This window comes from Hemiscyllium ocellatum, chromosome 12 (assembly GCF_020745735.1).
Source record: "Hemiscyllium ocellatum isolate sHemOce1 chromosome 12, sHemOce1.pat.X.cur, whole genome shotgun sequence".
Taxonomy (NCBI): Eukaryota; Metazoa; Chordata; class Chondrichthyes; order Orectolobiformes; family Hemiscylliidae; genus Hemiscyllium; species Hemiscyllium ocellatum.
Genome location: NC_083412.1, coordinates 57,899,424 through 57,925,329, shown reverse-complemented (window position 1 = coordinate 57,925,329; position 25,906 = coordinate 57,899,424). Strand labels below are relative to the sequence as shown.

The window sequence follows — 25,906 nt, the reverse complement described above, 5'->3', positions numbered from 1 at the left end:
ACCCCAATAGTCACTGGCTGCCACACAGAAAAAGAATAATTAATTCCTACTCTTTGTTTCTTATCTGCCAAACAGCTCTCTAGTTTTCTATCCATGTCAGAGTGATACACTGTTTTAGAATTCCTAAGAGTGAGAATCATGAAATAATTGCATTGTTTTAATTTATAGTCATATGAAAATTTCTAAAAAGTTAAAATATCTGAGTTCATCAATAGCAGATAATACATATTGCACACACAAAACTTTCTGCTGATAATTGCATATCATCACTCAACTGCTACCTTTATCATTAGTTTTCTAGATCAGTGTAGTCAATTTTTGAAGGCCTCCTATGTAATAATCTCAAACAATGATACATCCACAAGTTTCTATACCAGATTTGATTAAAGTGAGAAATCATGCACAGCCTAGATGGTATTGAGTTGATAATTTATGTGCAATTCCAGTAACGGTATTAGTTGAAAATTGAACAATCTGTAGCTCTGTTAGTTTCCTATTCTACTCAATTATATATATTCACTGACTAATGAGTGCCAGATAATTTCAGTGAAATCGGACTCTTCGAGTTTTAAAAGTGGCAAAGTAGTGATCAATATGCAGCACAATCAAGTGGCCTGAGAATTTGAAAAACTAACCATTAATGCGCAAAAACAGACGGTTTGAATGCATGCAATATTACAGCCAGACACTAGCACCCATTCAACTAATTTTCTGGCAGTGATATTCATCACTTTGAACAGTGATAAAGTAATGAAATAAAATTTCTGCACAGTTACAGAAATGAAACATTGCTATGACCTTTGACTAAATGACAAACATACAGGTATTTTAATCATATATGTAACTTGCCTTTCTTTTCTGGCAACAAAATTATAACAAGACAAGTGGCACCTCCCAACAGAAGGAATCCTGCTAATGTCCGTCTACGGCCTGACCTGAAGGAAGAGCAGGGACAATATGTTGGCCACAAAACAGAGGTTCAGACATTCTTTTTGCCATTCTGCAACATATTTTCTACTTCTTCTTTATTTACACAAAGTTAAAATTATTCATGGATTACAACCACAAAATATAAACAGTCTGCAGCTACAGGAGGTAATAAGGAAGGCAAATTGAATTTTGGCATTTGTTGTGAGAAGAAGAGTATAAAAGTAAGGAAATGTTGCTGCAACTGTACAAGGCATTACTGAGACTGCACCTGGAACACTACATGCAATTGTTGTCCCATTACTTGAGGAGAGATGTAGTTGCATTGAAGGCTGATCAGAGGAGATTTACTAGATTGATTCCAGAGAATGAAGGGTTTGACTTGTAAAGAAAGATTGAGCAATTCAGGTCTATACACTCTGGTGAATGAAAGGAAACCTAACGGAGGTGTACAAAATGCTAAAAGGGATTGACAAGGGAGATAGGGAGGATTTTCCCTTGTGTGGGGCAATTTAGAATGAAAGGCCATTGTTTTAACATAAGGGGTAGCAGATTTAAATCGGATATGAGGAGAAATTACTTCTCTCAAAGAGGAGTGAATCTGTAGAATTCACTACCCGGAGTGTGGTGGACACTGGGATACTGACTAAATTTGAGGAGGAGATGGACATATTTTTAATTAGTAATGGGTTGATGGGTTATGGACAGTGGACAGGAAAGTAGATTTGAGACTAAGGTAAGATCAGCTATGACGTTATTGAATGGCAGAGCAGACCCCAGGGGCTGAAATGCTTATTCCTGCTCATAGTGCTTATGAAGAATAAATAATGTTCTGTTATTTTCACGAATATTGGACAGTGAATATTTCAAAGATTAGAATGCTGCAATAAAACAAAATAGGAAATGATTTTCCTTCTAATTTTCAATTTACAAAAATGGTTGTTTCATTAGAAATGTCATACAAAATCAGACTATCAGTTACTGAAAATGCTACCACATTACTTAACAAAATTTACATAATTAGGGCACAAGCACTAAATGATTGAAATTATTTATACATTTCTGTTCTGTAATATAAAGGTATTATAACCATGTTAAAAATTGATTCCTTAATTTAAAATGCTATTTAATTAGGGAATTTTGTGCTTTACCAGGAACACACAAACAGCAGAACCAGTTAAGCCATTTTTGACAGTGTTGGCTGAGGGGAATACTGAAAGCATGGTAAACTGTGGTCTTGCTTACAGTAAGGATTTTTAGAAACTATCTGTACTACCAGATCCATACAGACAGAGCTCGAAATTATTAGTTTATTCAAAAGACAGCATATCTGCCACCTCAACAAACCTCAGTTTTATGAAATTAATTTAGGAATAGGGCTTGAATCAACAGCTTTCTGACTCAAAAGGACATGGGGATAATGATACTAAAAGACCAACAGGGATAAATGCACTTTAGCTGTTAAACTTCTGAACTAAGTCGACACAAACGTTCAATCATATGTGCCATTAGAAACAGCAATAGCCTACTGTTCATGTTACATAATTGAAAGATTGGCTAAAGACTGTAAGTGGCTGTCAACATCACCCCAAAGTTCATTAAAAGCTATAAGTATTATGGATACTCACTAGAAAAAGACAACGTTATTGTCAATAGATTGATTAATTTTTACCAATGAATATCAAGACAAAACAGAAAATCATTTTAGAAAATGAGATGAGCAACAAATAGTCAAAGAAGTGAAAGATTTTGTAAAGGTATTTGCATATAGAGAGGAGTAGGGTATTGTCAACTCACCAAGAGCGGTTCAACAGAAAGAAACAGAGAGGATATGAAGGCAACTCAGCTATTCCCGAAAGTGCTACATTTAGATATTGATTACCACCCATGTCACTGGCATTTAGAGTCAGACCATAATATACAAGACTGCATATAAACCTAATGAGGAAAGAGAAAGAGCAATAGTTACAAGATTATTATATGGAAGTTCAAAGCAAATATTCTTTGTTTTATTTCCTAATCTAAAATCATTTTGTTTGTATTTATAATTTATTCAAATTACATTTGATGAAATACAATGTTTCGTTAGGTAGCTGAACAAAAAAAAACTTTCAAGAATTTTAACAATTTTTAACAATGACAGAATAAAAGTTGACAGGAGTCAGAGCCCAAACATCGCATTCCAGAAAATTCTAGTACAGGATTTGAAACTTGTAAAAATACAGTCATCTTAAAAGACAGATAGAAAGAATTACTCATTTAATCTATGTCTGTTGAATTTCCAATCTCAGTTATGTTGTAAGGGAGTAGCGAATAAGGAAACAAATTATATCAATTGTTCTCAAACCTCCTAGTTCCAGACTGCAAAAGTCCAAATGTATGTAATCTGCTTGGTCACAACTACAATACAACACACGATATAAAATGTGAAACAAAGACAAATTATTTGACCAAACCAGTCCATGTTGTTATTAATACTTGACGAAGCATTGGTCTCCTATCTTTCCTCTTCTAATTTAACAAGACTCTTCCATTTCTTTCTCCCTCAAATGCTTATTTAGACTTTCGTTAAGTACATCTATGTCATTTGCATCAGCCAATTACTGTAGCAGCAAAACTCTAACATAAAATGATGTATCAAATTGTCGTATTTGAGACATACCAAACATAAATCATTATTAATGTCCGCCACAAGAGAACTCGATCCCGGAAAAGATCAAACATATTACTGGACTCATCATCAATTTCTCCAGTTGGTGGCTTCAGAAACACTGAATAATTCTGCTGACCATTTTTCTTTGCAAAGTTGTCAAGTATATTCTTTGCTTCATTCCATCGCCCTTGAGTGTACAGCCAATGTGGAGATTCTGGGATACATCTACAAAGAAGTCAGTCACAATTTATTTTAAGGTAAAACTTAGCAACAGCTAATACAGACATACACATCTTTATATACTCATTTCAACCAGATGGGAAAATGAAAATTATGCGAAACACAAATGATGCAACTAATCCTTATAAAAAAAATTAAAACCGTACAATAAACACTTACTTGATGAAGGAAAACCTTCCAGTCAAAATAGCCTTACGTTTCTTACAATTGCATATAAAATCTCCTTGCAGCACAATGCCTATTTAGCAGCAGTACAGTCACTTGGTGGTTAGCACTGCTGTCTCACAGTACAAGAGACCCAGATTCAATTCCAAAAAAGAAAATGCTGGAAAATCTCAGCAGGTCTGACAGCATCTGTAAGGAGAGAAAAGGGCTGATGTTTTGAGTCTAACTGATCCTTTGTCAAAGCTTTGACAAAGGGACGGTTAGATTCGAAACATCAGCCCTTTTCTCTCCTTACAGATGCTGCCAGACCTGCTGAGATTTTCCAGCAATTTCTCTTTTGATTTCAGATTCCAGCATCCGCAGCAATTTGCTTTTACCCAGGTTCAATTCCAACCTTGGGGAATTGTCTGTGTGGAGTTTGCATATTCTTCCTGTGTCTGTGTGGGTTTCCTTCAGGTGCACCTGTTTTCTTCCACTGTCCTAAGATATGCAGTTTCGGAGGACTGGCCATGCTAAATTGCTATGTGTCCAGGAATTTGCAGGCGAGGTGGGTTAGCGATGGTAAATATGGGTTTACAGTGGAATGCTCCTCAGAGGTTCAGCACAGACATGATGTGCCAAATGGTTTCTTTCTGCACTGTGGCGGTTCTATAATTCTATTTATATATGAATATATGAATTATGTAGTTAAGATACTTCTTGCATTCATGTATTACAGTGGTGAGCTGAAAAATGCTATTAGACAAAATTTTGCTTACAAGATGCAATTCCAGTTTTGTCCAGAATAACACCAAAGTTTACGGCTGTAATTACAAGGTTGGTTTCCCATAAAACATATATTCAGTACAAAATGTAGTCATAATCTTTTTTGGTATCTATGAATCTGTGTTATGGTCGAGGATTTTTATTTTCTTTTATGCTCAGTGGCAAAGGGCCACTCCCCTGAAAAATAGGACTCTGGAGAATCAAATGTCATTTGCTTATGCTCAATCTTTGTCAATATAGTAAGTAATCCAGCAGTATAGTAACATCATATGGATTATTACTTTCTCAAAGGTAAGAGGGCGGTGATATAAATGGAGGGGGTGGGGCAGGGGGCACCGGTAGCTGAGAGTGCAATAATTAGATGGAAGTGGAGGTAATGGTGATAGGTCAGAGGGGAAGATGGAGTGAATAGGAAGATGGAAGGAAGATGGACAGGTAAGACGGGTCATGAGGGCAGTGCTGAGATGGAAGGTTGGATCTGGGATAAGGTAGTGAGAGGAGAAATGAGGAAACTGGTGAAATCCACATTGATGCCATCGGTTTGGAGGCAGAGAGGTTCTTCCTTCAGGCATTGGGTGGTTAGGGAATGGCGGTGGAGGAGGCCCAGGACCTGCATGTCCTTGGCGGAGTGGGAGTGGGAGTTGAAGTGTTCGGTCACAGACAATTGGGGTTGGTTGAAGCAGGTGTCCTGGAGATGTTCTCTGAAGTGCTGTGCAAGTAGGTGTCTTGTCTCCCCAATGTAGAGATGACTGCATCTGGAGCAATGGATACAGTAAATGATACGTGTGGAAGTGCAGATGAAACTTTGATAGATGTGGAAGGCTCCTTTGCGGCCTTGGACTGAGGTGAGGGGTGAGGTGTGGGTGCAGGATTTGCAATTCCTGCAGTGGTAAGGGAAGATGCCGGGAAGGGAGGGTGGGTTTGTGTTGGCCGTGGACCTGATGAGGTAGTTGTGGAGGGAAGTCTTCACGGAAAGTAGATAGGGGTGGGGAGGGAAATGTGTCTCTGGTGGTGGGGTCCGTTTGTAGTTGGCGGAAATGGCAGAGGATGATGCGATGTATATGGAGGTTGGTGGGGTAGTAGGTGAGGCCCGGGGGTTCTGTCCTTGTTGTAGTTGGAGGGGTGAGGTTTGGGGTCGGAGGTGCGGAAAGTGGATGAGATGCACTGAAGGGCATCATCAACCATGTGGGAGGCAAAATTGCAATCTTTAAAGAAGGAGGCCACCTGGTGTGTTCTGTGGTGGAACAGGTCCTCCTGGGAGCAGATGCAATGGAGGTAGAAGAATTGGGAATAAGGGATAGCACTTTTACAGAAGACAGGGTGAGAGGAGGTGTAGTCCAGGTAGCCGTGGGAGTCAGTGGGTTTGTAGAAGATGTCAATGTTGAGTTGGTCACTGTTAATGGAGATAGATAGATCTAGGAAGGGGAGGGAGGTGTTTGAGATGGTCCAGGTGAATTTAAGGTCAGAGTGGATGTGTTGGTGAAGTTGATGAACTGTTCAACCTCCTTGTGGGAGCATGAGGTGGCTCTGATGCAGTCATCAATGTAGCGGAGTAAAACGTGGTGAATAGTGCTGGTGTAGCTAAGGAAGATGGACTGTTCCATGTAACCGACAAAGAGACAGGCATAGCTGGGGCTCCTTCCAAATCATCATCACCCTCATGACCTGTCCATCTTCCTTCCCAACTATCCACTCCACCCCCTCCTCTAAACTATCACCATTACCCCAACCTCTATCTACCTATCACACTCTCAGCTACCTTCCCCCAGCCCCACACCCCCCCATTTATGTCACCACCCCCCTGGCTCACAGCCTCATTCCAGATGAAGGGTTTTTGCCTGAAACATCAACTCTCCTGCTCCTTGGATGCTGTCCGACCTGCTGTGCTTTGCCAGCACCACACGCTCGACTCTCATCTCCAACATCTGCAGTCCTCACATTCACCTAGAATTTTAATTACAGGCAAAACCAGAGTTGCAAATGAGCTCTGTTCTTGAATATGTTCGCAAACCAATTTGTACTCAATCTGGTACAAAATGCAGGTCACCAGAAAATAGCCTTTCGTACATACAAGGAAATGTTTGCATGTCAGAATTTAAAATTACAGCCACAGCCCTGTATGAAATTGTGTTCATAAGTAAATTAGAGAACTGAATGATTTGGTGGTCCTGACTGGGGTAGGGAGCTGGAATGTGCACTCCATCTAACCCTGAGATGCAAATGAGCTCTTTCACCAGTATGCTTTTGCCTCCATCCAGAACACTGATGTTTTCTTGTCTGATCTGTGTATTTGGGCTGGGAGGGTGGTGGATTTAGAAGGATGTTAAAGTTATATAGGTAGAATTCATAGATGTTTACCTGTGATTAGAACCTTTGTATTTATAATAAACAGTAGTTCTTGATAAGTGCGGGAACCTTGTCTGTTTTCTGTTAAGTTGGTTCTATCAGACAGGTAAAATTAGCGATTTAGGTACACTGATAATTTTTTTGTCTTTTGTAATGACCCCATGAATAACAGGGCTTGGTTACCAGCATGTCATCTCAAGTTGTAACATAATGATGTAGCTGAAGGTGGTTGGCTCTTGAATACTACCCTGAAGAACTCCTATAGAGATGTTTTGGAGCTGAGATGACTGACCTCCAGTAATCACAACATTTTCCTTTTGCCATGTATGACTCCAAATCAGTGGAGAGCTTTCCCCTGATTCCCATTCACTCTAGTTTTGCTAGTGTTATGTCAGACTCAGCCAAATGCAGCCTTGATTTCAAGAGTACACACTCTGACCTCACATTTGGAATGTCCATAAATGAATCATAGTTATTAGTTCAGTTGCCCTGATGGAACCAAAATTGAATATCAATGAGCAAGTTATGTCTATTGCAATCTGATCCCATCCATTTAGAATTTCTTGTACCCATTTAGTTTCATTACAAGTCCATCACTGTTATCTAACCAAGCATTTTATAACCACTGTGCAATGGTGATGGGAATAAATGTTTGAAGTAGTGGATAGAAAGTTGATGGATTTTGGAGAATCTGGAGGAGAGTTATTTGGCACATAATCCCAACCTCTGACCTATTATAGCTACAGAATTGAAAATAACTTTGTAGAATGAGTTAACTAATTCAACAAAAATCATTTCTTTGACAATAATGAAAGTATTTACAAGGCTGTCAAATTGCCTCTGACGTCTGAAATAAAGAGTTCACCAAATTCATTCAGAGTTATTTGGTTAAGGCATCATCGCATGAATCTATTTTCGATCAGATTTGACAATTTCATTTTCAGAAACTTCCCTCCAAAACAAAACATCTTCCTTTCGACCTACTGATTTTGATGTTTCTCATTCCTTTTTTGTTTTTGGGCAGTTTGTGCATTACTAACATGTGATAATTGGATGACGAGATTATTAAAATCATCAAGCAAGGTTCATCTACTCTTCAGTCTTATCTTGTCAACTATCCACCTATTCTATATGATCATGATCCTTGAAATGGCTTACTGAGATACACATCTAAAGGTTGAATTACAAATATTAGATACCTGTTATAGCTGTAACTTAGGTAAGTTTTCTTCATGACTGTCTTTTGATTTCATTAGTATTTGGGGTCTTAACATTGTTAGTGTGAGACATATTATGTTCATAGGCCACCTGGTGATTAATTATACCCATTATCAATCCACAACTTCACTTCATCCTCACCATCCATCAATTGTTATGCTGCTATGGATATGGACAAAAGATCCATAGGGATTTTTGGCATGGTTTTATTTTTAAAAATCACCACAGGTTTTGATTTTATCCATCAGCCATACAGACTATTATCACCATGAATTTTGTCTTCTCATGTCTTGTGACTCTCACTAGAACTGTTTAGAAACCTTTCTACCATCCCCCCCACCCCACTTCCCACCTCCCATCCAACCTCTACCACCATTACCACTACTGAATCACTAACCATCAATATCCTTGGATTTGCTCTTGACTAGAGACTAAATCCTCCAATGAGTCTGATTCCCGAAAGCTTGTCCTCCCACCATCTGCAAAAAAAAACTCCCCACTTGCCTGGATGAATACAGCTCCAACAATATTCAAGACCCTTGATACCATTGAGGACAAAGATGCCGGCTTGATTGGTACATCTACAAATATTCACTGTAACAACCACTCCCACACCAAGAAGTAGTAGCAGTGTGCTATGAGATGTCGTGCAAAATTTACCAAGGCTCCTTAGACAGCGCCTTTCAAACTCATGATCACTAGCACCTGCAAGATCCCCTCCAAGCCCCTTGCTATTCTGAAATAGAAACATATTGCGAATAGCACTGCTCAAGTATCTATACCAAATGTACTACAGCGGTTCAAGCTTAATACCACTGTCTCGAGGGGAACTTGGGACATGCAATAAGTGCTGGCCCAGCCAAGAGCACTCACATGCCATGAATGAATAAAACAAAAGATGATGGTGAAAGCTGAATACAGCTTTATGTATTAAAAAGGAATAAGAGATTCTAATAGTAGCGGAGGTTAAAAGTCACTAATAAGCAATGAACAAGAGTTTAAAAAAGTTTTATGTGCAGTTTTAAAATACAGTTCTTAAAATATAATCATACTAACTATCACAGAATAAGATTCCAAACTACCGAGAGACAAATTATGGGATTTTACATGCAATAGACAAACGTGAATCAAGTGTTAAATGAGATTATATTTAAAGGATTGGATCAGAAGATGAATCTCAGGGTTGGCATGGTCAAATCACTAAAATAAACAACACAATCTTCCTATCTGCTAAAATAAAACCAAACAGAATCTTGGGATAGACTGCCATGGATATTGTCTGGACATTTAAATCCAGAAAAGTCATTTCAAAACTATATTCAACCCTGATAAGACAACATTGGAGTACTGCAGCTATATGAGTCACTGTGTTTCAAATACAGCATTCTCCTAGTAGAGATGGGCACGGAGACCAGATACACAGTTAATCACAGAAGTTTCAAAAATCATGAATGATGAAAAGTTTACAGCTTGAATCTTTCCTCTCTTATACAGTCAAAGACTCATACAGCAGAAAAAGATCCTTTAATCCAACATATCCATGCTGGCCAAGTTTCCCAATCTAAATTAGTCCCACCTGCCTGCATTTGAACCATATCCCTTTAAACCTTCCCTATTCATGTATCTGCCCAAATGCCTTTTAAATATTGTACTGTATCTGCATTTATCATTTCTCTGGCAGTCCATTCCACATTTGAATCACCCTCTGTGTGAAAAAGTTGCCCCTCAGGTCTCTCCTAAATCTTTCAACATTCACCTTAAAATTATGCTCTGTAATTTTGAACTTTTCCCGCACCCTAAGAAAAGACCTTTGCTATTCACCTTATCTATGCCACTCATGATTTTATAAATCTCTGTAAGGTCACCCCTCAACTTTCTATGCACCAGTGAAAAAAGTCCCCAGCCTTTCCAACCTCTCCTTATAACTCAAACTCTCCAGTCCTGGCAACATCCTGGTAAGTCTTTTCTGAACCTTCTCCAATTTAAAAACATCCTCCCTGCAGCAGGGCAATCAGAACTGTACACAATACTCCACAAGTAGCCTCACAAACATCCTGTACAACCTCAACATGACGTCCCAACTTCCATATTCAATAGTTTGAGCAATGAAAACAAGTGTGCTAAACACATTCTTAACCACCCTCTCTGTGACGCAACATTCAAACACTTGATTAAATGTTTAAATAAAATACTGAGGAAACTAAGGACAAAGAAAGTAATATCAAGCAGGCTATATTTTTCACAAGCTAAAAGGATGATATTTATATGGAAAACCTCTGCCATTGATGTAGAGCAAGACAGACTTAAGGAGGAACAAGACAAGTTCTTGTTAAAAAAACAGGACTCAGAAGTATTAGAAATGTGCTGACAGAATTATGAAGACAGGTTTGCTAGGTGAAACAAAATCTTTGTCCTGTCTGAAAATATTTTTAGTATCATAAATTCTGATAATAATTATAGAAATATCTCTTCAACCAATAATGGTGAAAAGCCATGAAGGCAAAGAAAAACAAATTAATGAGTTATATGGTGAGCTTCTGAACAAACATTATAATTTCTATAATGCTCAGCTCAGACAGGGTTGACTTCATAATAGCTTTTTGAAGCTAAGGAATAGACAATGTGAGCGAGGCTTGGGTGATGGAGGCAAGTCATCTGTACATCTAAATTTGCAAGAATACAATCATATGATGAATTAGAGCCAATCTTTTAAATTAAATTTTAAATAGTGGTATGTAACTGATACATAATTACAATATAGATAAATGGGTCAACTACAAACATCTAAGGCAAGATTAATGTTTCAGGTAGATGAAACATGTGATTCGGACATGGTGATGGAGAGAACAAGGAGAATCTACTCCATAATAACTTAAAATCAATATCAAATATGACTAATACTACTTAAAATAGTATCTGTTGAGATTTAAGTTGAAATATACTTTTCGAATTTGAACAAATTCGATTGTTTTGTTTCAGGTCACTTATAAGACAACTTTTCAAATAAACAAAATTACTTCGCGTTTAGAGTTTTTCAGAAATGTTGATAGGGTGCATGACAGGGTATGACAGGGTAGCTGTTCAACAGGTTGTTTGCTCTTATGGAGATTTGAGGACCAGACGATATAATCTCAAAATAAGGGATCACACATCTAAGACAGAGATGAGGAGGAGTTTCTTGTTTCAGACGGTTTGAATCTGTGGAATTCTTTACCACAGAGAAATATTGAGAGTGGTCATTAAATATATTCAAGGCTGAGATAGACAGATTTTTAATCAGGAAGGGAATCCAGGTTACTGGGGAAAGATAGGGAAGTGGAACTGAGGATTATCCAAGCAAACATGGTCTCCTTGAATGGTGGCACAGACACAATGAGCTGGATGATTTACTTTTGCACATAAATCATAAGAGTCATAGATCACAGAAGAGGCTCTTCAGTTCTTGAATCTACACTAACCTACCTACACTAATCCTACTTTCCAGCAGTTGGCGCAGAACCTTGACATCTCAAGTGCTCCTCCGTGTACTTTTTAAACTTTGTGAGGTTTCCTCATTTGCCACCTTCCCAGGATATACATTCTAGATTCCCACCACCCTGTGGATGAAACACCTTTTCCTCAAAACCTCTCTAAGCCTCCTACCCTTCAGTTTAAATTATGTTCTATGGTCTTACAAAAAAGAAACAGTTTATTAAATATGAAGACTTGCCCTACTACTGCAAAAGAGATTGGAATTTCAAAAAGTTACTTGTAATATTATTTTTCAATATAGTAAGATTTAAAACAAGTAGAAATTGTTATTCATTAACAAGAAAAAGAAAATGATCCCAAAGTTTCTAATGTTCAGTAGCTCATGGAGCAGCATCCAGAAACAAGATGTTCCTCTTGAACCAGAAGATTACTGTTTCCCATTTATATTTTCCTCTAAGACATATAGAATTTCCAACTTACAAAGATGGGAGCAGAATGAGTATGCCCTCAATATTGATCACAATGGCCAAAATCCGCCATGGTCGAATAAAGTATCCAAGCAGGGCATAGAGAGAAATTCCGGCAGCAAATGAAAGACTCTGTAGTGACCCTAGAAAGATGAAAGTAATTTAAATTTCACTTCAATTCAACAATATTTAAGTTGTAATCACTGCTTGGTCTTATTGCCACTTAATTACTTCCATGTTAGTCTCAGCTAAAAGTAACTTCTTCAAGCTCAGCATTCTACTTTGTTCCTTAAACTTTATCTACTAGGCCCCTTAGAGTCTTAGCGTCATATAGCTTGGAAACAGACTCTTCGGTCTATCAGTCCCTGTCAACCACGTTGTCAAACTAAACTAGTCCCGCCATTTAGCGTATATCCCTCCAAATCTTTCCTACTCATGAACTTATCCTAATGTCTTTTAAACATTGTAACTTTTTTTTTGAAAACACAGAATGGTTCATGTGTGAACTGCCACAGCAAGTGGTGGATGCAGGTATTCCACATGAACCACTCTGTGTAAAACTGTTGCCCCTCGTGTTCTTTTTAAATCTTGCTCCTCTCACCTTAAAAATATGCTCCTTAGATTTGAACTACCCTACCCTAGGGGAAAGATCCTTTTCATTCACCTTATCTATGCCCTCATGATCTAATAAACCTCAGTAAAGTCATCGCTCAATTTCTTTTATTCCAGTAAAAAACTCCCAGTATGTCCAATCGTTTTTTTAGTATCTCAAACCCCCCATTCACAGCTGCATTCTGGGAAACCTTGCTTGAACATTCTCCAGTTTAATAATATATAACCAGACAATCAGAATTGCACACAGTATTCAAGAAGAGGCCTCACCAACATCCTGTATTACATCAACATGGCATGCCCCCTCCTAAAGTCAAAGGTCTGAGCAATGAAGGCAAGCATGCTAAATGCCTTCTTACCTGCCCTGTCAACCAGTGACACTAGTTTTACAAAATTACGTACCTGAATCCCCAGATCTCTGTTCTACAATACTATCCAGAGCTCTACCATTAATTGTATAAATCCTGTTGTTACTGATTTTACCAAAATGCACCATTTCACATTTATCCAAATTAAACTCCATCTGCTACTCCTCAGCCCATTCCCCTAATTGATCAAGATCTTTTTTCTAATCTTAGATAACCTTTTTCACTATCGACAATGCCACCAATTTTGGTGTCATCTGCAAACTTAATAATTATGTCTCCTATATTCTCATCTAAATCATTTACATAAATGACAAATAAAAGTGGATTCAGTACCAATCTCTGCGGAACACTGCTGGTCAGAGTCCTCCAGTCTGAAAAACAATCCTCCACCAGCACCCTCTGTCTCCTAACAAAGTTTGTATCCAATTTAAAGTTCACCCTGAATTCTATGTGATCTAATTTTGCTGATCAGCTTACTATGCAGAACCTTGTCAATGGTTATATTAAAGTAAATAATGTCTACCGCTCTGCCTTCATCAATCTTTTAGGTTACTTCATTAAAAAAAACCTGAATGATGTCCTCACATAAACTACTATTCTCTCTCTAGTTACTCCCTTGCTCTTAGTGTATTTGTAGCATTGTTTTGGATTATCTTTAACTTTATCTGCCAAGGCTCCCTCATATCTCCTCTTTGCCTTCCTGATTTCTTTCTTAATAATGCCCCAACATTCTTTATACACTTCAAGAGGCTCACTTGATCCCAGCTGTCAATATCTAATATAGGATTATTTTTAATTCTTGATTAGAACTTTAATATGTTTATTCATCCAATTGTTCCCAATCTTACTGGTTTTGCCTTTCACTCTAACGGGAGTATAAAGCTCCTGAACTCTTGTTACCACTCTTTTGAAGGCCTCCCACTTGTCACAAACAGTCTACTCCAATCAACTTTTGAAAGTTCTTGTTTCATATGCTTAAAATTTGCATTACTCCAAATAAGAACTTTAACTTTTATGGAAGACTTATCTTTTTCCATAGTTATTTAAAACTAATAATATTATGATCACTAGTCCAAAAGTGTTCCCCTACTAACACTTCAGTCACTTGCTCTGCCTTTTTCCCAATAAAAGGTCAGGCTTTGTTCCTTCTCTAGCAGGACCATATACATATCGATAAAGAAAATTTTCTTGAACATATTTAACAAAAACAGTAGAACTGGTCCCAAAAGCAGTCTATAATTAGCATTCACAATTTTTCTAAACCTAAGCTGAGATAGATTTCAAGCATGTAACTTTTATCTATTAAACATAAAAAGAGAGACAATATGATGTGTTGAGTGGGTAGATTAGCAAAGGGAAAGAAAAACGTACTGAAGATAAATAGCCATAGTTTTCCAGATCAGCTAAAAATTGAAATCATTGTGTTCACAGAACTACATCCTCAGAGGATCCACAAATTGGACGTAGTGTGCTTTTCTCTAGAAAAGACTAAGATTGAGATTGTTTAACAGAGTAGGTGTAGAGAAGATGCTTCCATTTCTGGGGGAGATCAAATGTGGAGATCATTAAATAAAAGGTAGTCACTAATAAATTCAATAATAAACTCAAAAGCCCTTTCGTTAACCAAGCAAACGAAAACAAATTGTTGTCAGCAAGTCTGACAGCATCTGTGGAGAGAAAACAGAGTTATCATTTCAAGTCCTGTGACCCTTCTTCAGAACAAGAAGCAGTTAAGTTTAAAAAAAAAGTTGGTGGATAACTCACAGCCTGCAGGACTCAACATTGAGTCTTACAATTTCAAAGCATAAACACCTCTTTCCATGTCTGTTGGCTACCCTCACAATCCCAGGTCCTATTATGAAATAGCTTTCTTTTAACGTAGCCAACCCATTTTCAACTACTTATAGTTGATCACTTGATCACTTATCTAGCTTTTCTTCCCTGGCTTATAATCAACAATTTATCTGCCTGATGACATCTCTCTATCTCTCTCTGTGGGATCTGTCTCCACCTATTGCTCAATCCTTTAATTTCCCCCAACCCCCTCCAATCAGCACAATTATCACTTTTCTGAAGAAGGATCACTGGACTCAAAACATTAACTCTAATTTCTCTCCAAGAAGCTGCCAGATCTGTTGAGTTTCTTCAGTAATTTTCTGTTTTGTTTGTTTCAGAGCTCCAGCATATCTAGTTCTTTGTTTTATTTTACTTCTTTAACCAAAGCTTAGTGCGGGCCACCAAAAGTAGTGCTGGCCACCACAAACTGCACAGATGTGTTTAAAGAGGAGGAGAGATCAAGTCCTTCACCAACTTTACATCCAAAATCCCCTCCATTGTACCTGCCACAGCACTCTAATATGTTTGAAGCCTACCACAGGACCAAAGACAATGGGTAACACAGATGCTGAACAAATAAGAGGAAAGGAAGGAGCAGAAGGTTACTTTGATAGGTCTAGATGGAGGTGATGGCCTATTGTATTATTACTGGATTGTTAATCCAAAGATCCAGATAATGTTCTGGGGACCTGTGTTTGAATCTTTCCACTGCAGATGGTGGAATTTGAATTCAACAATAAAAATCTTGAATTTACCAGTTATTGGTAAAACCCATCTGGTCCACAAATGTCCTTTAGGGAAGGAAACTGCCATCCTTACCTGGTCTGACATACATGTCACTCCAGACCCACAGCAACATGGTTGACTCTCACCACACTCTCTGGGCAATTAAGGGTGGGAAATAATGCTGCCTAGCCAGTGAAGCCCTCATTCCACGAATGAATAAAGGCTAAGATGAATTGGACAAGGCTTGTGAGGAGCATAAACACAGGTATGAATCAACTGGTTGCATGGTCTGTTCTTAGGATTTGAAGAAGACTGCCTAGAGAGCCAAAAAACTCGGCAAAATGTAATGTACTTGTAATGCATTACTTGTAATGCTCTCATTGATCTACACCGTGTATAGCAAATTTAAATTAGCAGCACAGACATTGTGGACTATGGATCATTCAGTAGCCTGTGCTTGCTTTCCCAATGAAATAAACTCTAAGAAAAAAAACATAGTTGCACACACATGCTTCTGTCATCATGTACTGCCTTAAAAAGGAACAATATGGGTATCTTACCAGTTAGTGCCCAATACGAAACAGCCACATATTCCTGGAGTAGTACAAAGGACACCAATGACATTCCTCCATTCATCACACCAACACCAAAACGGGATACCGCAAAGATGTCATAGGTAGGAGTGAGTCCACTTACAATTCCAAGTATTATATCTAGAAAAAGACCTAGGCAAATGACAAGTCATCTTAGTGTAATTTCACACAAAGGTCCAATAATTTACAAGTTTTAGAATAAAAGAAATCAATTCTATTCTCTTAACCATTTAAAAATATGACAATATCATTTGGAAATTTTTTGACACTGTCTATAATCATAAACACTCCACTTCTAGTGTAAATAAACAGAATTGCCATCAAAGTGGGAGTGCAGGAGCCACTAAAGTATCCCATATGCATTTTTGGGAAATTGTTCTGAGGCAGTAATTTTTTAAAAAATATTCTATTGAAAAATAGATTTTTAAATATTACAACAAATACAAAACAATAGAATTCAAAATAATACAAAGAAAGAAGACCAAAACTGCCCTCATGTACAAATGTATAAACATATATAAAAATATTTAAAAACCCCAATTAACTACTTAACTAAATAAATAATAACTAGCAACAAACTAATAATAATAATACTACAGTTCAGCAACACAAAACATTAACTCTCGAGTATCGAGAGCATTAATTTTCACATAGATTTGCGGATTCCTCTCTCTGAATATTGGACTCAAAGCACAATTGTTACAGCTATATAAAAGCCTTTATTAGTTGGCAGATAAATCTGTATCCAGGTATTGCAAAAAGGGCGGTCGTGCCTTATACAAATTCTCGGTTTTATGGTGTAACATACTTATAAGAAAATCAAAGGGATATGCTCCATAATAATCTTACACCAACCCAACAGGCCCAGGGGATTTTCAGACATCCAACCTAACAAGATACTCTTTCTTGCATAGAAAGTGAGGATGTTGAGAAGTTTTTTTATGTGCATCTACAGGGAACATACAGGCCCGCCAAGAGGAGGAGAGATCAAGTCCTTCACCAACTTTACATCCAAAATCCCCTCCCTTGTACCTGCCACAGCACCCTAATATGTTTGAAGCCTACCACAGGACCAAAGACAATGGGTAAGAGTGCCCACACTAACTTTTTACCTGGGGCATGTTGAAGATACTCCTGGGTTTAAACTTTGACAAACTATCTGGAGCCAAGTGGACCTTGTGGAGAATCTTCAACTGCAAACCATGGGTCCTATTGCAAATTGATATCTTTCTTGCATTTTCCCAAATATCTTCCCATGTCTTTGAGGATACCTCAATGCCTAGCTCTCTCTCCCACACCCTGCAGAGTCGACCGAATTCATCTGAGGGGCTGCCCCCCCCAACTGATGATATAAAGTGCTGACAGAAAGTGTACTCTTAGCACTGTGCATCCTGCTCTCTGATCGGATTTGTAGGGGTCAGTCAAAAGTGTAGTCTTTTTTTGAATAAAATCCCTAACTTGAAAAAAAAAACAGAAGAGGTCCCTGCTAGATTGCTCGTATTTCCTTGCTAACTGATCAATATAACCACTCCCCTACTTCTGGTATTAAAAGATGAAAAGTAAACCTGATCAAACCCATTCTGCTGTATGTTTCAAATGCTCCCTATCATCTAAGGGTGTCTCCTATAATAAAGCAATATCCACTTTTCCTTTCTAAGACTCAAGAGTACCTTTTTCCTCTTAATTGGTGAGTGACTCCCTTGATGTTCCAGGTACACAATTTAATCAAGTCATTAGTCATAACCTTCTGCAGTAACATTTAGATTCCAAAGAGGAGGAACTTGAATTACAAATTGCCAAGCCTTAGTGTTGCAAGATCCATCGCACATAAAAACTACATAAACTAAAACTACTACAGGTAACAAACCTACAGACTATCAAAGACTATATACAACAAAACCAAAAAAAAACCCAACATGTAAAGCGCCAATGGCAATGAATAGGGGAACTCACCCTCTGCCCCAAAGCAGGCATCTACACATCCTGAAACCCAACTTCCCATCCTGCTGGCATGACTGCAGTCAGGACATTTAAATACCTGAACTGGGCATAAATTGCCTGTAAGTTGACATCTGCCATCCCAATCATTTCCTCTCCACCTAGCTATAGCTGCACCACAAATATAAGCAGAAAAGAACAAATACACCATGATATAACAAATGAGAACAAAGAAAATTTTAAAGAAAAAAAGATAAGCACTCCACCCATCCTTTGGTATTACTTAACTTAGAAACTGAAAGTACACATCCCAACTTCCCCTGAGCATTATTTAGACCAAATTATTACCAATAAAAAAAAGGAAAAGAAACCCCTGATCCATCTTCTTTTTTTAAAAAAGAAAAGTAGAGGCATACCAAAACAACACTACTATTTGTACATACTAAATTGTTCAAATTAAGTTACTTTGTCCACAAAGTCTCTTGCCTTCTCAGAAATGTCAAGATGTACAGATCCATCTCCAGTGATCCAAAGCACTGCTGGATACCTCAGAGTGCTGGATCCTGAGCTCCTTCAATCTTGGTGCCATTGCAAGATTTTCTTTACTGGATCACCACCGCTGAGAAGTCCTGGAAGGATATGATCTTAGAGCCCTCGTAAACGAAGGCCGTCGGATCCATCCCCTGGATTCTGGAAGCTTCCACGATTCTCTCATCTCGATCATGATGAAACTGCATCAAAATAGGAGGACATTGGTCCAAAGCTGACCTCCGCACCGTGACTGATGAGTCCTCTCAATCTTCAAGCTTCTTATTCCAGTCTCCAAGCTAAGTAATTTCAGCAAGCAGTCCTCAATAAATTTCACTGGTCGCTCACCTTCCTTACCCTCTGGCAGACGACAATCTGAATATTCTTTCTCCTACCCCTGTTCCTGAAGTCATCAACCTGGTCAAGGAAATTACAGACCTGTGTCTCCAGGTTCTAGATCCTATCCTTTGAGGAACCAGTATCAGCTTCCACCACTGTGACTCAGTGTTCTACCTATCCATCCTTTTCTCCAGGTCTCCCAGCTGCTGTCCATGCTTCTGCAGAATGAGAGAGATTTAACAAAGAAAGTTTACGGCCCTTCAAGCCTGAGCTGATCCAAATGTACTGTCCAAACCTGTCGGTCAATTCCTAAGGATTTGTATCTCTCTGCTCCCCACCTACTCATGCATCTGTCCAGACGCATCTTAAATGAATCTACCATGCCTGCCTCTACCACCTCTGCTGGCAACGTGTTCCAAACACCCACCACCCTCTGCCCACTTGCTGAGTGTATCCCCCTTAAACTTTTCCCCTCTCACCTTGAAAGCATGACCCTTGGTTATTGAATCTTTCACTCTGGGAAAAAGCTGGTCTCTATCCACCCTGTCTATACCCTTCATGATTGGGGTCAGCTTCTCCTCTAACTGCTTGCCAACATCTCTTGAGATTTTGTGAGCTCCTTTACCAGGAGCTGGTAGGAAATCAAGTCCAAGGATCTCGCAGGCTGGGCCAGGGGCCCCGCCTCAGACATACCCACTCCTTTCTTCGACATCTGTGAACAGTGAAAACCGAGGTAAGTTGCTCTCTGACAGTTTCCTGGGACTCTACGGCCTTTCCAGAGTCCCAGAATATTGCGGTGGTCTGGGTAGGGCAGGTTAGGGCTTCGTCCTGCTTGTGATGTGATGTGGTGCAGAGCTCTGCAATGTGATCTTCCAAGATCGCCACCATCTTAGATCCACCTGAGGCAGTAATGCTTGATGAGGCAGGTGGGTGTGAAACTCTACACACTCTTTGCACTTGGCCTTGACGTGCTCCATTCCGTGATGTTTGAAATGGTTGGTGCCTTCGCAGAAGCTTCTTCTCCAGTTTGTGTATTCAAGGTAAGTGATTCCCATGTGTTGGTAGGGATGTTGAATTTGTTTATGGAGGAGTTCAAGTGTCCTGGTAGCATTTCCTCTGCCCTCTTTGTGATCAATTATAATTGCAGAGCTTAAGCAATCTTGTATTGGGCATGTAGGCAATATGAACTGTCCATCTTGCTGGTTGTGCATGACTAGTGCTTGATTCTGTGAATATTGGCCTGGATGAGGATATTGATACATCTATCCTGCCAGTGGACTTTCAGGATTTTTTGAAGACATCACCGGTGACAACTATCCAAGGATTTGCAATGTCTGTTTCACATTGTCCATATCTCTGATGCATACAGGACGGTGAGGACCACAGCTGATCTGTAGACCACAGCTTGGTGCTGTGTTTGAGGTCTCAGGCACCTGAGGGATGCACTAGTACACTGGAGTTGATGTTGGATTTCATCAACCGAGAGAAGGTTCCCGAAGTAAGGGAAATGATCCACATTATCTGGGCGTTTGCTCAAGGATTTATAGTTGTGGCTATATTGTGTGGCTGGAGAGAGCTGGTACAGAATCTTTGTGTTCCAGAAGTTTAGTCCGAGGGTCATTCTCTCATACACATCAATGAATGTGCCTACAGTGATTTGTACCTCGTCCTCCGAGTGTACGCACATGCAAATGTCATCTGTACTGAAGCTCGGTGATAGAAGTTGGTCTTAGTTCTGGCCTGGAAAGGAAGGTTGAACATTCTCCCAAACATCTTGTAAGTTAGCTGCAATCTAGGGGGGGGGGAGCTTCATGGAGATGGAATGGAATGCTGGGGTGAACAAAGTGGAGAAGAACATTAGTGCAATGACGCACCCCTGCTTGATCCTAGCTTGCACTTAGTGCAGACGTAAATTGTCAGGGAAACTTCAGACTTTATTATAGCAAGTAACAATGGGCTGATTATCTTTTCGCTCTTGGCAGAAAGCCACACCTTGCAGATTACATCTGGTTTAACTCCAGGGATGCACAAGAACAGGGGTTAAAAGCTCATTTTCCATTCTATTGAGGTGGACTAGTGGGACTGAACGCTCCTGTGCAAGAACCAGCATTCTAATGTCAGCATACTGTGTAAGTCACAATTGAAAATTAGCCCAAGTTACCTGTGTTCCAAAAAGCCACTCTTTCATTTTGAGTGCTGAAAATCAAATAAGAAAAAAAAACCATCAGGATACACAACAGAATATTACAGGGGTTTGAGCAAAGTGGATTATGGCACGATATGTGGCAGAATCAGACAAGTGTAACCAGGTCCATCTCAATGGCAGGAGCAATTAGCTTCACCTTTAATGCTTTTCATGACGAGTTTTTTGATAGGGAGTGATGAATTCCAAATTAAGTGGAAATTTATTGCTTGTTAAAGACCTTGTTGACAGCCCAACTCACTGTTCAGCCTACCTTATGTTCAAGCATAACGTTTTAAGAATCCCAAAGTCACCAAACAAGCTAGACACTGGGAGAACTAAACGTGGAAATCATAAAGTGTGCCCAGTGGATCCAGCTTTGCACTTGCACTGATTGACATCCTTGTTGGCTACAACCAAACCAGTGGCCGGCCGTATGCATCTTTCCTTATGTATACTGGCATGCAGCATCCAGCAACTCTTCATGGCCATCTTGATACCTTTCCAATGAACTGGAAGCATACACAATGGAGTACATACTGGGTATGCCAGGTGCTGGTTGGGAAAGGTAGGCACAGTAGGCAATTAAGGTTGGGTGGGTGTGAATTTGGGCAAATTGAAATATAATCGGGTTTACAAGATCAGCTTCTAGAAGCAGGACATACACATTTGGGAACTCAGGCCAAGGCTGGAAACTACAGGCTAATAAATACTCACTGTTGCATTCTATCAGTTGCAAAGAAAATAGCTGCGATCACACTGAGTGAGCAGACTCACCTGGTGAGGAAAATGGTTGCAGTAATCACTGATCATGGGGCTTCTGAAGGAAAGGAACACTGATCACAAACCAATGCACTGTACAAGACACATACCTATTCTGTAGCCATTCTACAATATTGACAGGTGTATTGCACCTTCCTGGCATAGCCATTGCTGGGCAATTTATCAACAGGTCCACCTTTGGACATAGAAGAAGCTGAACACCACAGATGTTGAATGAAGAAAACCAAAGGTGTTAGCATGTTCCAATACCATGTGTATACATTATTCCCACTATTTCCAAATTATGTAGTTAGGTTTTCAGGGCACATTCATCTATTGAGTCTTGTCCGTGACATTGAAGCAATTCAGGATGGTGTATCAATATGTTTCGGGCCAACACAGCCAAACTACTTACCAAGTATGGGGTTAAAGCACAAACATTTATACAAAAGCTGAGAATCGAATACAACCATTAAAACAAAACCAGAAGGTGTTGGAAAAGCTCAGCAGATTTGGCAGCAGTTTTAGAAAGAAAGCAAGCTCAACGTTGAGCCCCTTTGTCATTTCTCCACAGACTCAGAATGCTATCTCTGTTTTTCTTTCTAAAGATGCTGCCAGTCCTGCTAAACTTCTCCAGTATTAACTGTTGTTTTTCAGATTTCCAGCATCTGTAGCTCTTCGTTTTATACAAGCCATTCTAACTTATGCCACTAAAGTGCCATCACTAAATTTTCTTCTTCCTCTCCATCCAATGTCTTAGTGTCCTCCCATGTTCTGCAGATGGATGGAGGAAGACTGTACAGTGGTTGACCCTAGCAGTGGCTGGGGAACTCTGGGTACGCTTGTGGCGGAAGGAGCCAGAAGCAAGATGACCCTCCTCAATCCGAACTTTCAAAAGGTCAGGGGGGCAGATAGTTTGGAGGTAGAGAGTTTGGCAACCTCTGCAGTGTCCTGACTGGAAACTGTCAAGAGGTGTGTGCGAGATTCCTCCTCTGGATGGATGCCTTCTAGCACTATTTGTTTCCTTCTGAGGAGGAGGCACCTGGATTGGGATCAAAAATTCCTTACCCCCATGTCTCCATGTCTTCAGTCCTGAGATGAAACAATGGAATACAGGTTTGCGGGCATCACTAGTGGGGCATGTGGATGCTAGGCTTGGCTCTCCATGGCATCTGCCAATGGGTGCTGACAGTTGCATGATTCACTGCATTCTTGCAGCGTTTGTGCAATGAGGGCCATTGTGTACCACATACCTGCCATTCCTCTTCCTCTCTGTACATGTGAATTAAATCCCTGACTGCTGACACCATAGGATCCTCTCCTGCCTGGGTCTTAGCAGGTGCCTAGTCTATGCCAATACTCTAAATGTCAACAGTCTTGGACACTTCCTCCTCAGCCAGCTGTGGAACTATCACAGTGAGGTGCTCGCCAGCTTGCGCACCTATGCTTTCTAAATTAATGTTCCCGCTGCAGATGTCAATACATGAGCTGGTGGGGAAATCAGGATGCAGGCTTGCCATTAGTCCTTCTGAAACCAAGGCACTCTCATCCTCAGAGATCCAGGACTTGACTTCTGCAGGAGCTGAACATTTGTCCACAGGCATCGTCAGGATCCAAGGGAGAGGCTATATCATGACCAGTGGTTAGAACTGGTGTGCAGTGAATCAGACAGAGAGCAGTTAATGAGAGAGTAGCAGTGACGCACAGAGTTGTAGTAAATTACTTGGCAGGACAAGTATGTCTCTGCAATCTCACAGGAGCAATCCTATTCTTTTCATGTATGGGCAAGTATTCTTTCCTCAAAAGGGTAAGAAGCCAAATATTGGGTAAACTCCCCCAGCCCCACCTATACAGCCTTGTTCTGTCCTGTTATGATACGTCTTCTCCTGTATTGAGATAAAGATTGGACTTGGATGAGATAACAGTGGGTGGCATGGCTGCTGGCACTGGTGCAAGTGACGGATGATGTTCAGGTTTTTGAGTAACTGAGGAAATAGTACAGAGATCATGCTGGATTAGTATTGGAGGCTGAAGGGGAGGAAGATAGCAAAGGTTGGCACTTTCCATGACATGGTGAAAGTCAATGATAGTGATTTTTAAGAAGATTTCGAGCTCAGATTGATGATACGTATGTATATTAGATTAGATTACTTACAGTGTGGAAACAGGCCCTTCGGCCCAACAAGTCCACACCGACCTGCCAAAGCGCAACCCACCCATACCCCTACATTTACCCCGTACCTAACTCTACGGGCAATTTAGCATGGCCAATTCACCTGACCCGCACATCTTTGGATTGTAGGAGGAAACCAGAGTACCCGGAGGAAACCCACGCAGACACGTGGAGAACGTGCAAACTCCACACAGTCAATCGCCTGAGGGGGGAATTGAACCCGGGACTCTGGTGCTGTGAGGCAGCAGTGCTAACCACTGTGCCACCGTGCCGCCCACAATTAGCTCAGTGAACTTGAAGGTTTGTTTTCAGACGTTTTGTCACCATACTAAGTAACATCAACAGTGAGCATCCCTGCTGAAGCGCTGGTGGTATGCCCCACCTCTCTATTTATTCTTGGTTTCTTAAGGTGAATGATGTCATTTCCGATTCTTTCGAGGGGAGGTAGATATCTTCACCAGAGACTCTCATTGATGTTACCTAGTATGGTAACTTACATACTTAAAAGATCAATGATCTTTTTCCAACCCTGTTGGTCAATCATCCACACCCTGGAAAGAATGGGTGGCAACCTCAGATCAGTTCATCAGTGTCTAATGGGACAGACTCATCTGTCATTATTCCAGGAAGTGGACTCTTCCGCTTTGCAGCCCCTACCCACCAGGCCCTCCAAGTCCCTGTCAGAGAATCACAGTGCCATCTTCCTCTTCTCTGCATTTTCCAAGCCAGTCATTTGATAACTAGGACAGGTTTGTATTGTGTTTATATAAATAGAACATAAGGTAGACAGAGGGTAAACTTGAACAGGGAATACGTTATTGTGAGTCCTCTCAGCTCTGCAATCTTTCTTGGACTGCCTCCTCAAGCTCCTGCACTTTGTTCCTGACCCAAAAATGCCAAACAACATACATAACACCTCCCTCCCCAAATTTCCATACTCCCCTTATTAATATATATAAAACTAGTGATTTTTGAGAATATATCTAACTATTATACTAGCATTTTAGCTAAGGTACATACATTGTCAGGAATATTTACAAAAAACAACTACCCTACCATATGCAACATTCACATCAGGTCTCTTGGTGGATGGCGATTCCTTAAAGACCGTCTCAGGAACCTTTTCTAATTTAGTCTCCCAAGCTACAGAAAGCTCGTTTGTTCTGCAGGTCTGCCCCTATCTTACTGACTGTTGTTGCCCGATGGTGCTGCTGTCGACTCCTCCTTGGGTATGGCCAATCCTGGCTCAGAGATACGTGACTTGATCGACATCTGGTTTGTTATTTGTGGCTGGAAGAGATCAGAGAAGTGATAGAATGAAATCAAGAAGATCAGATGGTCAGAAGGTCAGGAACATCAAGGTCAAGAGTATTCCAAAGAGGAGAAACTGTACTGGGGAAAAATGGATCCCAGCAGTGGTGGTGACTCAAAACAGAGCCGTTGTCACAAATGATGCAGACAAGGGATGAAGTGGTCTGAAAGAGACATGCAAACCAGCTGTCTAATTCTTTGATTCACTCCAAACCAGGGTATCCTTGGTGCACTTGCTATGGTCCTTTTCTTCTTAGCGGAGGAGGGATAACAACTTTCATTCCTC

At 39.9% G+C, this 25,906-nt stretch overlaps 1 protein-coding gene across 1 annotated transcript in view; it reads right to left on the bottom strand.

The window, feature by feature from the left end:
- Positions 1-25,906, bottom strand: part of LOC132820775 (solute carrier family 22 member 15-like) — a 76,898-nt gene that overhangs the window by 32,409 nt on the left and 18,583 nt on the right. Inside the window, exons 4-8 of the mRNA XM_060833068.1 lie at positions 16,355-16,519; positions 12,266-12,395; positions 3,590-3,805; positions 2,725-2,865; positions 850-935 (exon numbers count right to left, since the gene is read on the bottom strand). Coding sequence (XP_060689051.1) covers positions 850-935; positions 2,725-2,865; positions 3,590-3,805; positions 12,266-12,395; positions 16,355-16,519 — 738 coding nt within the window. The remainder of the gene's footprint in view (positions 1-849; positions 936-2,724; positions 2,866-3,589; positions 3,806-12,265; positions 12,396-16,354; positions 16,520-25,906) is intronic.